The 15,417-nt window shown below is 49.5% G+C and overlaps 1 protein-coding gene across 1 annotated transcript; it reads right to left on the reverse strand.

The window, feature by feature from the left end:
• Positions 1–6,555: 6,555 nt before the first annotated feature.
• On the reverse strand, positions 6,556–9,484 carry CCL24 (C-C motif chemokine ligand 24). Its single transcript, XM_002743942.6, has 3 exons — positions 9,324–9,484; positions 9,004–9,121; positions 6,556–7,811 (listed from the first exon to the last, which is right to left on the reverse strand). The coding sequence occupies exons 1-3, from the start codon at positions 9,394–9,396 to the stop codon at positions 7,643–7,645; spliced, it is 360 nt and encodes a 119-aa protein (XP_002743988.1). The 5' UTR covers positions 9,397–9,484; the 3' UTR covers positions 6,556–7,642.
• Between the last annotated feature and the right edge of the window lie 5,933 nt (positions 9,485–15,417).

Genomic DNA, 15,417 nt, shown 5'->3' on the forward strand with positions numbered 1-15,417 from the left:
TGCAGTATAGCCGCCATAGGACACAACTTCTGGGAAAATAAATGAAGACCACGCAAATAAAAACTAACACACGCTTCATTCTGAGCTCGCTAGAACAGGGGGGTCAACCTCCATCCTTGAAGAGACTCGGAGGCAGGCAGGGGAGAGGGAACACTTTGCAGTGGGAAAGAGGGGAGGCACAAGGGTCCTTTGTTTTATTTAATTCTATATTTTGAGATAGAGTCTCGCTTTTTCTCCCAGGTTGGAGGGAAGTGGCAGGATCTTGGCTTAATGCAACCTCTGCCTCCTGGGTTCAAGGAATTCTCCTGCCTCAGCCTCCCAAGTAGCTGGAATTACAGGTGTAGCCACCACGCCTGGCTAATTTTTGTATTTTTAGTAGAGATGGGATTTCACCACGTTGGTCAGGCTGGTCTTGAACTCCTGACCTCAGGTGACCCGCCCACCTCGGCCTCCCAAAGTGCTGGGATTACAGGCATGAGCCACCACACCTGACCCAAACTTAGTGACCTTTCATTAGTTTTACAAGAACAGTTTAGTTTTGGGGAAGGGCTATTACTGCGAAAGCTATGAACTAAATTTCTCCCAAAGTTAGCTTGGCCCACGCCCAGAAATGGGCAAAGACAGGCAACCTGTGAGGCTGGAAGCAAGATGGAGTCAGCCATGTCACATTTCTCTCACAGTCATACTTTTCTCAGTTTTAATTTTTGCAAAGATGGTTTCAGAAGCAATAGGCTAGACCATCTAACCTAGGTGCGTGGGAGGTTAACCCATCTAGCTTTGTAAGTCCACTGGGTGATGTTTGCACAATGATGAAATCATCCAATAACACATTTGTCATGTAATCCTTAAGCAATGCGTGTCTGTAGAACTGGTTTTCTGTGGGTGCTTCTGAGTTGGAAAAGTGGGGAGAATAGGGAAGCTGGGAGCTACAAAAACTGTCTTTGCAAAAACCTTAGCGGTGAGAAAAGAATGACAATGAAAAAGATCCGACCTAACGAACCCCCACCTTGCCTTTAACCTCCACACTGCCCCTGGTCATTCCCAGGCTTGGACTGAGCTAAGTTTGGGGGAAATTTGGTTTATAGTTTAAATGATAACAGCTCTTCCCTGAAATTAAACCACCTTTGTAAAACGAAGAAAAGGCCACAAGGTTAGGAGGATGAGAGGGGCCTGGATTCTGTTAAGATTTGGGTGAGTTACCAACCATTGTTCCAGAAGTCACAAGATTTGCAGCTTCTCCAGTTACTCATGTAGATAACATCACTTTTGCAGAATCCGTGATAGGCCTCTTTTTTTTTTTTGAGACAGAATCTCGGTCCGTTGCCCAAGCTGGAGTGCAATGGTGCAATCTTGGCCTGCTATAACCTCTGCCTCCTGAGTCCAAGTCATTCTCATGTTTCAACCTTCGAAGTAGCTGGGATTACAGCTGCATGCTGCCACGCCTGGCTAATTTTTGTATTTTTAGTAAAGACAGGGTATCACCATGTTGGCCAGGCTAGTCTCGAACTCCTGACCTCAAGTGATCCACCCACCTCAGCCTCCCAAAATAGTGGGATTACAAGCATGAGCCGCCATGCTCAGGCCTATGATAGATAGGCCTTTTAAGATGTGTTTTCAGACTTTTGCATTTCTGACTGTCGGATGATTCTACCGAGTGACTCCTCTGTGACCCTACCCAGAAGCAGACTCAATGTACAAGGACCATCTTCCACACCCCTATGATTGCATCACCAACCAGTCAGCAGCTCCCATTCCCTAGCCTCCTGCCTGCCAAACTATCCTTGAAAAACCCTAGTCTCTGAATTTGGGGGAGGCTGGTTTGAGTAATCATAAAGCTCTGGTCTCCCATATAGCCAGCGCTGCATGAATTGAATTCTTTCTCTGTTGCGATTCCCCTGTCTTGATAAATTGGCTCTGTCTGGGCAGCAGGCAAAAGGAAGGCATTGGATGGTTACACTACGGACCAAGCACTGACTCTCCAGACCAAATGCTGCAGAGGCTGTAGTGAGAGTTCTATTGTCACATGCAGTTGGGACACTGTATTTCAATCTCGTCCCTGAATGCTCTGGCTCCCCTCCCTTCTTAGGAACATCCTCTCTCTCCAGAATGGAACCCCAATCATCACTGGGGTAACAACTCTGCAAAGCTGGTTCTGCAGGCTTGCTCTCCCCATCAGAATGTCCCCTCCTGCGTGTTGTTCAGCATTGCTACTTACTCTGCTTTGCATTAGACTTACAATAACTTTAGTGGCTACAGTAACTTGAGTAGCAATGCCTACTACTGGGCCTCTGTGTGCTCTGTGGACTTCTGGCTGCCAGTATGTGGCTCTCTGTGCCTTGAACCTTTTTTTGAACCATGGGAACTTACTCTGCTCCCACTTGCTGAAAGCCCACCCCTCACACACAACTGGCAAAGACTGATGGAGTGGGTGTGTAACTTCCGAAGGGGATGGATCTGTAGGTTGATAGATTTCCACGAGGTTATTTAAGGGTATATGTTGGCCATGCACAGTGGTTCATGTCTGTAATCCCAGCACCTTGGGAGACCTAGGTAGGCGGATCACTTGAGGCCAGGAGTTTGAGACCAGCCTGGCCGACATGGCGAACCCCTGCCTTAATGAAAAATTCAAAAAGGAGCCGGGCGTCGTGGCATACGACTTAATCCCAGCTACTCGGGAGGTTGAAGCAGAGAATAGCTTGAACCTGGGAGGCAGAGGCTGCAATGAGCCAAGATTGTGCCACTGCACTTTAGCCTGGGCGACCGAGTGAGATTCTGTCTCAAAGGAAAAAAAAATGTATATGTGTCAGAAATGTGTAAATCAGAGCAACTTCATCTTAAATACAGGCTAGGTCAATGAGGCTGAGTGCTACTGGGCTGCACTCCCAGGTGGTTAAGGCAGTCCAGGTCACAAGATGAGATAGGAGGTTGGCGCAAGATACAGGTCATAAGACCTCGCTGATAAAACAGTTTGCCATAAAGAAGCTGGCCAAAGCCCACCAAAACCAAGATGGTGACAAGAGTGACCTCTGGTCATCCTCGCTGCTACATTCTCACCAGCGCCATGACAGTTTACAAATGCCATGGCAATGTCAGGAAGTTACCCTCTATGTTCTAAAAAGGGGAGGCATGAATAATCCACCTTTTCCTTAGCATATCATCAAGAAATAACCATAAAAGTGGGCAACCAGCGGCCCTCACGGCTGCTCTGTCTATGGAGTAGCCATTCTTTTATTTTATTCCTCTAATTTCTTTTTTTTTTTTTTTTTTTTTTGAGATGGAGTCTCGATTCTGTTGCACAGGCTGGAGTGCAGTGTTGCCATCTCGGCTCACCAAAACCTCCACCTCCTGGGTTCAAGTGATTCTCCTGCCTCAGCCTCCCGAGCAGCTGGGACTACAGGCATGTGCCACCACGCCCAGCTAATTTTTGCATTTTTTAGTAGAAATGGGATTTCACAATGTTGGCCAAGCTGGTCTCAATCTCTTGACCTCATGATCCGCCCACCTTAGCCTCCCAAAATGCCGGGATTACAGGCTTGAGCCACCATTCCTGGCCTAACTCTGAATTATTTATTGTGCAAGATCCAAGAACCCTCTCTTGGTGTCTGGATCAGAACCTCTTATATGTCTGCTGCTTAAACCTCACCTCCCAGGCCTTAGTGCTGAGCCAAGGTGCAGGTGTCACTGAGAACTCAAACCTCCCAGAGCGTATCTGGGAACGTAACCAAGGAAAACAGTCTAATTGCATACATAGGCAAAGAGCCAGACAGTTAGCTTCAAAGTAGCGTAGAGACAGACGGGTAGCAGGGCAGGTCTCTGAAGGCACCCTGCTGCTAGCTAGGAGTCCCTCTATTTAACTCCTCATAAACTGGTGTACTCGCCATGCAGGACTTGTCAGAGTTCTCTGGTCTCTTGGCTCTTTCCCAGCTTGGGGGAACGTTCTTCTGCACAATCTCGAGTGTTCCCCATGACAGGGTCTCATGCCACTTCCCAGTGGCTTGACCTCTGACTGTCCTTTGCTAAATCATGCACTCTGTTTTTTAATTTTTATTTTTGTGGAGACAAGATTTCGCTATGTTGCCCAGGCTGGTCTCAAATTCCTCCCAAAGTGCTGGGATTACAGGCATGAGCCACCATGCCCTGCTTATCATGCACCCTTTTTTTTTTTTTTTTTTTTTTTTTGAGATGGAGTCTCACTTTGTTGCCCAGGCTGGCATGCAGTGTGGCATGATCACAACTTACTGCAGCCTCAATCTCCTGGACTCAAGCGATCCTCCCACCTTTTTTTTTTTGAGATGGAGTCTCACTTTGTTGCCCAGGCTGGCATGCAGTGTGGAATGATCACAACTTACTGCAGCCTCAATCTCCTGGACTCAAGCGATCCTCCCACCTTTTTTTTTTTTTTTTTTTTGAGATGGAGTCTCACTTTGTTGCCCAGGCTGGCATGCAGTGTGGCATGATCACAACTTACTGCAGCCTCAATCTCCTGGACTCAAGCGATCCTCCCACCTCAGCCCCCCAAATAGCTGGGACTACAGACTTACACCACTAAACCTAGCTACTTTTTAAACTTTTTGTAGGCTGGGTGCAGTGGCTCATGTCTGTAGTCCCAGCACTTTGGGAGGCCAAGGCAGACAGATCACTTGAGGTCAGGGGTTTGAGACCAGTGTGGCCAACACGGTGAAAGCCCATCTCTACTAAAAGTACAACAATTAGCCGGACATGGTGGCACGAGCCTGTAGTCTCAACTACTCAGGGGGATGAGGCAGGAGAATCACTTGAACCTGGGAGGTGGACGTTGCAGTGAGCTGAGATCATGCCACTGCACTCCAGCCTGGGAGACAGAGCAAGAGTCCATCTCAAAATAAATAAATAAATAAATACAAATAAAATAAATGAATGATTTTGGGGGGGCAGAGAAAGGGTCTTGTCATATTACCCCAGTTGATCCTTAACTGCTGGGCTCACTTGACCCTCCCACCGTGGCCTTGTAAAGTCCTGGGATGACAGGCATGAGCCACTACACCCAGCCAGAGCATTAGAAAGCTGCATGCTGTGGAAAACTTACATATTTGGTGTCAAAACTGTTGCAGGCTTAGAAAAAGAGTCTTTGTCTTTCAAGGTTGTGTAACCTGCAAAGCAGAACTGGCAGTGAAACCACAGTGCTCTTGATTTGTGGGTGCGTTCATGTTATAATTCTAATTCTTTCAAGCAAGACATCATTGTGTATCATTTTTTAACCCATAATAACTCTGGGTGCAATCACGTGTTTGTTGTAATATTTTAAAAGTTTAGTTTGGAGCCGGGCATGGTGGCTCATACCTGTAATCCCAGCACTTTGGGAGGCTGAGGTGGGAGAATCACTTGAGGTCAGGAGTTTAAGACAAGCCTGACCAACATGGTGAAACCCCGTCTCTACTAAAAATACAAAATTAGCCAGGCGTGACATAATCCCAACTACTTGGGAGGCTAAGGCAGGAGAATCGCTTGAGGTCAGGAGTTTAAGACGAGCCTGACCAACATGGTGAAACCCCGTCTCTACCAAAAATACAAAATTAGCCAGGCGTGACATAATCCCAACTACTTGGGAGGCTGAGGCAGGAGAATCGCTTGAATCCAGGAGGCGGAGGTTGCAGTGTGCTGAGATGGCACCTTTGCACTTCAGCCTGGGCAACAAGAACCAACCTCTGTCTCAAAAAAAAAAAAAAAAAAAAAATACAGTTTGGGCTGGGTGTGATGGCTCACACCTTTAATCCCAGTGTTTTGGGAGGCCGAGGTGGGAGGACTGCTTGAGGCCAGGAGTTCTAGACCAGCCTAGGCAACATAGCAAAATCACATCTCTACAAAAAATTAAAAGATTAGCCAGGTGTAGTGGTGCACACCTATAGTCCCAGCTACTTAGAGAAGCTGAGATGGGAGGATTGCTTGAGCCTAGAATTTCATGGCAGCAGTGAGCTATGATTGTACCACTCTACTCCAACCCGGGCAAGAGTGAGACCCTGTCTTAAAATTTTTTAATTATCTAATTGAATCTAGCTGTGTACGTGTGTTTTTCAAAGTCAATAACAGGACTCTCATCGGCAGGCCAAGGTCGCTCCAGATGCCTTGGGCTCTGGCTGTCTTCATCCCCTTCAGCCTTAGAGAGGCAGCCTGGGATGGTTTCTGGGACATATATGCCATTGGTCACAGCCCAATCCTACCCCCGCCAGGAGAGTCAAGAACACACAATGCCGGGTGCAGTGGCTCATGCCTATAATCCCAGCACTTTGGGAGGCTGAGGCGGGTGGATCAACCAAGGTCAGGAGTTCAAAACCAGCCTGACCAACATGGCGAAATCCCATCTCTACTAAAAATCCGAAGAAATTAGGCGGGTGTGGTGGCGCGCACCCGTAACCCCAGCTACTCAGGAGGCTGAGGCAGGAGAATTGCTTGAACCCGGGAGGTGGAGGTTGCAGTGAGCTGAGATCGTGCATTGCACTCCAGCCCGGGCAACAAGAGTGAGACTCCGTCTCAAAAAACAAACAAGCAAACAAAGAGAACACACAAGACACAACGACCTTCAAAGAAAAAAAGATCACATTTTATTTGAACTATTATTTGAAAACAGCAAATGTGTCCATGCTCTTGATAAACCTACGTAGTATCTCATGCATAGAAAGAAGAAAAGCTAGGGTCTTTTATCCCCCTTTTCGCCCACCCCATCTTCCCCTCACCAAAATGTGGGATGAGCACAGATTTAAAGGCCCTTGGCCCCAAAACAGCATGGAGCAAACTGTCAGAAAGCCGAGAACCTTCTTAAAGTCATATCTTCCCAAAAATATTACACTGCCCGAGCTGACCCTTCACCCCAGTCCTCCATGTTCATTTCTTTAAAAAAAAAAAAATTGCTAGGCACGGTGGCTCACGCCTGTAATCCCAGCACTTTGGTAGGCCAAGGCAGGCAGATCACGTGGTCAAGAGATCGAGACCATCCTGGCCAACATAGTGAAACCCTGTCTCTTTAAAAAAAATTATGATTTACTTTTTTTTTTTTTTCCAACATAAAAGTTTGAGTAAGCCAGGTGTGGTGGCTCATGCCTGTAATCCCAGCACTTCGGGAGGCTGAGGTGGGTGGATCACTTGCAGCCAGGAGTTTGAGACCAGCTGCCCAACATGATGAAACCCTATCTCTACTAAAAATACAAAAATTAGGTGGCCGTGGTGGCATGCGCCTGTGGTCCCAGGTATTCAAGAGGCTGAGGCACAAGAATCCCTTGAACCCAGGAGGCAGAGGTTGCAGTGAGCCGAGATCGTGCCACTGCACTCCAGCCTGGGCAATGGAGCAAGACTTCGTCTCAAAAAAAAAAAAAAATTTGAACCAGGTCAGAAGAAGGGTAAAGAGTTGTCCCTGCCCTCCTTCCAGGATCTTCTCCCCAGCTCCAGAAAAGCAAGAGGCCACAGATGCTTGGAGCCATTCCTCAGGCCCTCCCCGCCAACCCCCGCCGAGGACCATATCGCCTGCTCCCTTGGGTTTTTCATAGACGAGACACATCCCTGGAGAGTGTTGCTAAGAAAAAGGAAAATTAGCCCTTCCCCCCATCACTATGGCTTCCCCAGTCCCCTAGTAGACCAGGAACAGACTCAGGGCTGGAGGCCTGGGCGGTGATTAGAGGGTGGTTCTGTTGCTGAGAAGTCTCTGAATGGGCACCCTGACACCCACTGGCCTGGCCCTAGAGGAAGCTTTCTTCTTCTTGGCATCCAGGTTCTTCATGTACCTCTGGACCCACTCCTGCCTGGGGTCGCCACAGAACTCATGGCCCTTCTTGGTGGTGAATCTGTGGAAGAAAGGAACAAGGAATCAGCTGAGGTCTCCAGAGATCTTGGCCCACCCCGCTTCATGGGGAGGAGGATGTGGATGCCCAGAGACAGTGAGGCCTCCTCAAAATTTGCTGACATGATGTCATCTTCCTTTTTTTTTTTTTAATTTTTTTTTTTTGAGACGGAGTTTCGCTCTTGTTACCCAGGCTGGAGTGCAATGGCGGGATCTCGGCTCACCGCAACCTCCGCCTCCTGGGTTCAGGCGATTCTCCTGCCTCAGCCTCCCGAGTAGCTGGGATTACAGGCACGCGCCACCATGCCCAGCTAATTTTTGGTATTTTTAGTAGAGACGGGGTTTCACCATGTTGACCAGGATGGTCTCGATCTCTTGACCTCATGATCCACCCACCTCGGCCTCCCAAAGTCCTGGGATTACAGGTGTGAGCCACCGCGCCCGGCCTGTCATCTTCCTTTTTTGATACAGGGTGTCTCACTTTGTCATCCAGGCTGCAATGCAGTGGCAATCATAGCTCACTGCAGCCTCAACTTCCCAGGCTCAAGCGATCCTCCTGCCTTAACCTTCGGAGTACCTGGGACTACAGGCACATGCCATCATGCCCAGCTAATTTTTTCTCTTTTTTTAGTTTTTAAAGAAACAGAGTCTCACTATGTTGCCCAGGTTGGTCTTAAGCAACCCTCCTGCCTCAGCCTCCTAAAGCACTGAGACAGACATGGACCACTTGTCATTCTGGCACTTTGGGAGGCTGAGATAGGAAGATCACTTGAGCCCTGGAGGCTGAGCTTGCAATGAGCTAAGATCATACAACTGCACTCCAGCCTAGGTGACAGAGACTCCACCTCAAAAAAAAAATCCTCCTCCTGGCTGGGTATGGTGGTTCATGCCTATAATCCTAGCACTTTGGGAGGCTGAGCCGGGAGGATCACTTGAGCCTAGGAGGTTGAGGCTGCAATGAGCTATGATTGTACCAGTGCACTCCAGCCTGGGTGACAGAGCAAGACTCTCTTTAAAAAATTAAATGAAATTTTAAAAATAAATATATCCTCCTCCTAGTTTTATGGGCAAGGAAGTTGAGGCCCAGAGAGGTGGGGTGACTTCTCCAGGGATGCACGGAGCTGGGGCTGGCTGACCTTGCTTCTCAGGTCACCTTCCCCATGCCCTCCTGCTCCGTGCCCATGAAGGATACCTACATCACCCCTGCGTTGAGGCACATGCTCCCGTTGGTCAACTGGTAGCTGACCACTCGGTTCTCAGGAATTCTCTTGGAAATAAACAACATGCAGCAGGTAGAGGGGAGCAGCACAGAATCTAGAAGAGGAGAGAGAAGAGCCACGTCTTTTCCCAGCCTGCCCTCAGCTCTGTGCCTTGGAGCTGGAGTTTCAACCCTGCCCCAAACACTGCCAGTCCATTCACTGGGCTGCCCTTTCCCCGGTGCTTCCCTCCAGCCCTTCACCCTCCACCGTGCCATCCCAGCGATGCCCTTGGAACTGCACTCTGCCCGAGGTCTTACCCGTAGGGATGATGTGGTGGGCACAGACAGCAAGGAACAGAAGGCTGGTTACGACGGTCATCGGGCTTGCCATGTCCCAGAGAGAAGCACCAGCTCAGGGCTCAAAGCTGATGTGCAGGAGGAAAGGACCTGGGGATAAAGAGCTCAGGTCCTTGCAGTGCACCCTAAACTCTCTCCCTCTGCCCTTTATGGAGCAACTAGAAGAAAACACGCCCCCCAGCCCCCTCCATGCTTCCTTGAAAACCCTGAAGCCTCTGTGGTCTGGAAAGAGGAAGTTGTTGTCCTGTCGTTCTCCAGCTGAGTCAATAGTTATTTTGGACTCTGAATGAAAGAGCTGGGGAAGGGAGCATCATCCCACCAAGTGCAAAAGTGTTGGATGTACTGTCAGCAGGCTCACGGGATCCTGGCTAGGGAAGGGGGCATCATCCCACCAAGTTCAAAAGTGTTGGATGCACTGTGAGCAGGCTCACGGGATCCTGGCTAGGGAAGGGGGCATCATCCCACCAAGTTCAAAAGTGTTGGATGTACTGTCAGCAGGCTCACGGGATCCTGGCTAGGGAAGGGGGCATCATCCCACCAAGTTCAAAAGTGTTGGATGCATTGTCAGCAGGCCTATGAGAGTGTCGCTCACTCCCTGTGGAATGCTGGGTAAGTCACTCACCTCTCTGAGCCTGATACTTCAGCTGAAAACAGGCAGAGTCATCCCTATCTTCTCCCTTCCATTCATTCATTCATTCATTCACCAAATTCTTTATTAGGTATGTGTTCTGTGCCAGGCATTGGGAGGATTCTGATGGGGAGACGGATTTGTGATCAAGTGTGTGTAACAAACAATGAGAGGTGAGTTGGGCCACCTCCACAGTGGCTCACGCTTGTCATCCCAGTGCTTTGGAAGGTTTAAGTGGGAGGATCATTTGAGGTCTGGAGTTTGAGATCAGCCTGGGCAACATAGCAAGACTCTGTCTCCACAGAAGAAAGAAGAAAAAAAAAAGCCAGGTGTGGTAGTGCAGACTTACAGTCTTCGCTAGCTCTTGGGGAGGCTGAGGTAGAAGGATGACTTGAGCCCAGGAGTTCGAGGCTCCAGTGAGCTGTGATCACACCACTGCACTCCAGGCTGAGCAACAAAGCAATACCCTGCCTTAAAATCAATCAATAAAACAATCAGTCCATCAGTCAATCAGTGACAGGTCCTGACAGAGCAAAGCGGATGCCGTCAGGATCGCTTTCCATCAGCTCTTGATGGCCTTGAAGACCCAGCAGCCATCACCTGCATCCTCAAGTTGCCAGAGCCACTCAGTCATCAAGGCTCTAGAGAAGTGGGATGTGCCAGAAATTCACATCCTCTGGGGTGGCCAGTGCCTGCGAGAGGGATGCAGACACCAGGTCCAGCATGACCTACCCTGTGGCCTGAGTTTCCAACTGGGCCAAATCAGTTACTCTCTATGCAGCCGGACTTAGCTTGGCCCCTTCCCCCTTGACCAGCTTCTCTCGTGGAAGCATCTAATAAACCACATGACCATGAATCTCCGGGTCTGCTTTGGGGACCCTGACCCAGGACATGGCATGTTTTTGGGGGGCGGGAGGATGGGGAACATAGGTAGGCAAAACCAGGGGCCAGGAGCTCACACCTGAAATACCAGCAATTTAGGAGGCCATGGCGGGAGGATTGATTGAGGCCAGGAGTTTGAGACCAGCCAGTGAAACATAGCAAGAACCAAAAGAAATAGAAAAAGTAGCCAGGTATGGTGGTATGCACCTGTAATCCTAGCTACTCAGGAGGCTGGGGCAGGAGGATTGCATGAGCCTAGGAGTTTGAGGCTGCAGTGAGCTAGGTGAGCACCACTGAACTCCAACCTGGGTGACACAGCATAACCCTGTCTCTTAAAAAAAAAAAAAAAAGGCTGGGTGAAGTGGCTCATGCCTGTCAACCCAGCCCTTTGGGAGGCTGAGGCAGGAAGATTATTTGAGCACAGGAATTCAAGACCAGCTTGGGCAACATAGCAAAACCCCATCTTTACAAAAAAAGAAAAGAAAAAGAAAGCAAACAAGCCAGGCAAGGTGGCTCACACCTGTAATCCCAGCACTTTGGGAGGCCAAGGTGGGCGGATAACCTGAGGTCTGGAGTTTGAGACCAGCCTGACCAATATGGAGAAACCCCGTCTCTACTAAGAATATAAAATTGACAGGGCCCGGTAGTGCCTGCCTGTAATCTCAGCTACTCGGGAGGCCGAGGCAGGAGAATGGCTTGAACCCAGGAGGCAGAGGTTGCGGTGAGCCGAGATCACACCATTGCACTCCAGCCTCGGCAAGAAGAGCAAAACTCTGTCTCACACACACAAAAAAAAGAAAACGAAACAAAACAAAACCACAGGAAAACTGGCCAATTTGCCAGGAGGAAATTCCAGGAGGGGCTCATAGCTGACAGCTGCATTGGGTTGGAGGACAAAAGGCACTGGCAATTATGCAGGACTTATAAGTTGTTATTATTATTTTTAAATAAACAGGCATGAGTTTATGACTGAAAGGACCCTATAAGTGATAATATCCAGTTTAGTTGGGAGGGACTGAGGTGAGTTTGTCAGACAGAATGGGACATGGCTCCATTCTCACTCTACCCCTCATTTCCAGGATCCCAGGTCAGGACCTCATGCTCAGAGACTCCCCTCACCACCACCCCATTCCCACGTTCACTCCCAAACCCTCCCTACGGTTCTCTCCATCCCCCTTCTCCGACCTTCCTGCTCTGAGATTCCAGGGTACACGCCAACATAGGACCTACACAGTGGCACAGTGGCAGTGCAGTGGCACAGTGGGAGCGCAGTGGCACTTGTCACTTGGAGGCCCATTGGATGTCTGTGTCTCGGTCTCGTGCTTGATCTGAACACCTTGAGATCAATTTCTCTACTCGCCAAGTGCAGAGCAAATCACCTGTGCCGTTGGCCAGCATTTGAAGAATGAATAGATGGTGGATCAACTCTGAGACAACTTCCTCTGTGGGTTTTGCCCCCAGCATGACTGGGGCCAGGGTGTCCACTGGGGAAGTCAGCCAGCAGGTCCCAAGACTGAAGTCGGGGAGGCTGGCAGCACCTGATCTCACTGCCCATGCTTACAGAGTGAAAAATGCCAACAGCCCAACTCAATGTTTCATTAGCCTAGTGCCGGCCCCAGTCCGCCCACCCCCCCATTAGCCAACAATAATTATCCTCTGCTGGCAGAGCAATTAGGGAGGATTGCTCCCTAAATGAGAAAAATCACAGGAAGACCCTTTATCCATGCAGAGGTCTTTTCTTTAACTTTTTTTTTTTTTTGAGACAGAGTTTCACTCTTGTTACCCAGACTGGAGTGCAATGGCACGATCTCGGCTCACCACAACCTCCGCCTCCTGGGTTCAGGCAATTCTCCTGCATCAGCCTCCTGAGTAGCTGGGATTACAGGCACGTGCCACCATGCCCAGCTAATTTTGTATTTTTAGTAGAGACAGGGTTTCACCTTGTTGACCAGGATGGTCTCGATCTCTTGACCTCGTGATCCACCCGCCTCGGCCTCCCAAAGTGCTGGGATTACAGGCGTGAGCCACCGTGCCTGGCCAAACAAAAAATTTTTTTGAGACAAGGTCTCGCTCTGTTTCCCAGGCTGGAGCGCAGTGGTGCGATCATAGCAATTGCAGCTTCCAACTCCTGAGTCCAGGCGATTCTCCCGACTCAGCCTCCCGAGTAGCTGGGACAATAGGTGCAGGCCACCATGCCCAGCGAATTTTTTTCATTTTTAGTAGAGATGGGGTATCTCCCTATGTTGCCCAGGCTAGTCTCCAACTCCCGGCTTCAAACAATCCTCCCACCTCAACCTCCCAAAGCGCTGGGATTCCAGGCATGAGCCACCATTCCCGAGTCATCGTGATGCCTTATGACATCCCTTCTGATTTCTGCTCCTCAGTGATTCAGTAGGGATGCTGCTTGACTGCCTGCATTTTCTCACTCGGTAGGTACTGGGAGTGTGGAGAGGAGGAAGTTGGGGGGGAAAGGACAGCCAGGCAGAGGCAGCACTCAAAAGAGTGAGAGGCTGGGGTAAACAGGGCAGGGATGCCTGCCGCGCCCCATGTTGCAACAGGAGTGGGCGGGCAGAAGGTCACTGGGTGGGAGGGTGTGGGGTGGGGTGCTTCATCCCAGATTAGTAATACCCTTTAAGGGCTTTCCCAAGGCCTTAAAAAACAGAAAACATCCAACTTTTTTTTTTTTTGGAGACGAGTTGTGCTTTTTCACCCCAGCTGCGGTGGAATGGCCTGATCTTGGCTCACTATAGCCTCCACCTCCCAGGTTCAAGTGATTCTTGTGCCTCAGCCTCCCAAGTAGCTGGGATTATAGGCACCTGTCACCATGCCTGGCTAATTTTTGTGTTTTTGGTGGAGGCAGGGTTTCACCACATTGGCCGGGCTGGTCTCCAACTCCTGACCTCAAGCGATTCACTCACCTCGGCCTCCCAAAGCGCTGGGATTGTAAGTGTGAGCTGCCACACCAGGCTAAAACACCCAATCTTGGTTTTTGTTTTGTTTTTTGAGATGAAGTCTCACTCTGTCCCGCAGGCTGGAGTGCAGTGATGTGATCTCAGCTCACCGCAACTTCTGCCCTCCAAGTTCAAGTGATTCTCCTGCCTCAGTCTCCCGAGTAGCTGGGATTACAGGTGCCCACCACCATGACTGGTTAATTTTTGTTTTTAGTGGAGCCAGGCTTTCACCATGTTGGCCAGGCTGGTCTCAAACTCCTGACCTTAAGTGATCCACCCACCTCAGCCTCCCAAAGTGCTGGGATGACAAGCATGAGCCACCGTGCCCAGCCAAAACACCCAAGTTTTATGCTCTTTACAGGGAAATTGTTAAGGCAGGGATTACCAACCCTGCTTTACGAGGGAAGAGCTGATGCCTTACACAAGAAAAGTGAGTAGACACCATCACGGGGTCACTTAGCTGCTGAAATGAAAAACTTCATCCTTTCCACTTGAAGTGGTGAAATCCAGCAGCCAGGGACTTTAAAGTCAGAGGGAGGAGCAGGTCTTAGGAAAGCAGACTAGAAGGGAGTGGGTAGGTAAAAACAGAAAGAGAAAGCCAAGTCTCCACCCACCCACCTATCCATCCACTCATCCACCCATCCATTCATCCATCCATCATCCATCCATCTACCCATCCACCCAATCATCTACCCATTCATCCACCCATCTACCATCCATCCATCCACCCACCCATCCATCCATCCATCCATCCACTCATTCATTCATCAATCATCCATCCATCCATACACCCACCCATCCATCCACTCTTCCACCCATCCATTGACCCATCTGTCCATCATCCATTTATCCACTTATTTATCCATTCACCTATCCACCCTCCCATCATTCATCCTACCCACCCATGCATCCACCCCTCTACCCATCTGCCCCACCACCCATCCATCCATTCATCAGTCAGTCCATCCATTCAACCATCCATCCAACCATCATCCATCCAGCAATCTATCAGTCCATCCACCCCTCCACCCCACCACCCATCCATCCATCCATCCATCAGTCCATCCAAACATCCATCCATCCATCCATCCATCCATCCATCCATCCATCCATCAGTCCATCCATCCAACAATCCATCCACTCATTCATTCATCAATCCATCCATCCATCCATCCACCAACCCACCCATCCACTCATCCATTCATCAATCCATCCATCCCTTGTCGAACACTGCTATATACCAGGTCCTCTGTCCCAGGCATATCGAGAAAAACTATATGCAGGTGTTGCCTCAGGAAACTCTCACACTAGCCCTGGGACACAAAGGCAATTATGATACAGGTGATAAGTGTCCAGACGGAGGCGGTCTGCCGAGGCCACAGTGGAGAGCAGAAGAAGTCAAAGAAAACTTCCTGGTGGAGGTGCCCCTTGTGCTGAGTTAGACTGACCAAGGGGAGTGGGATATGGCATGGAGGAAAGTGGGCAGAGAAGCGTACTCCAGGCCCTGGAGGTCACAGAGATGAAGTCAAGGCAGAGGGGTGACTTGGTCAGGTTGGAGCCTTAAAGAAATCACTCTGGCTGCAGTAAGTTGTGG

Source organism: Callithrix jacchus, chromosome 2, assembly GCF_049354715.1.
Source record: "Callithrix jacchus isolate 240 chromosome 2, calJac240_pri, whole genome shotgun sequence".
NCBI lineage: Eukaryota > Metazoa > Chordata > Mammalia > Primates > Cebidae > Callithrix > Callithrix jacchus.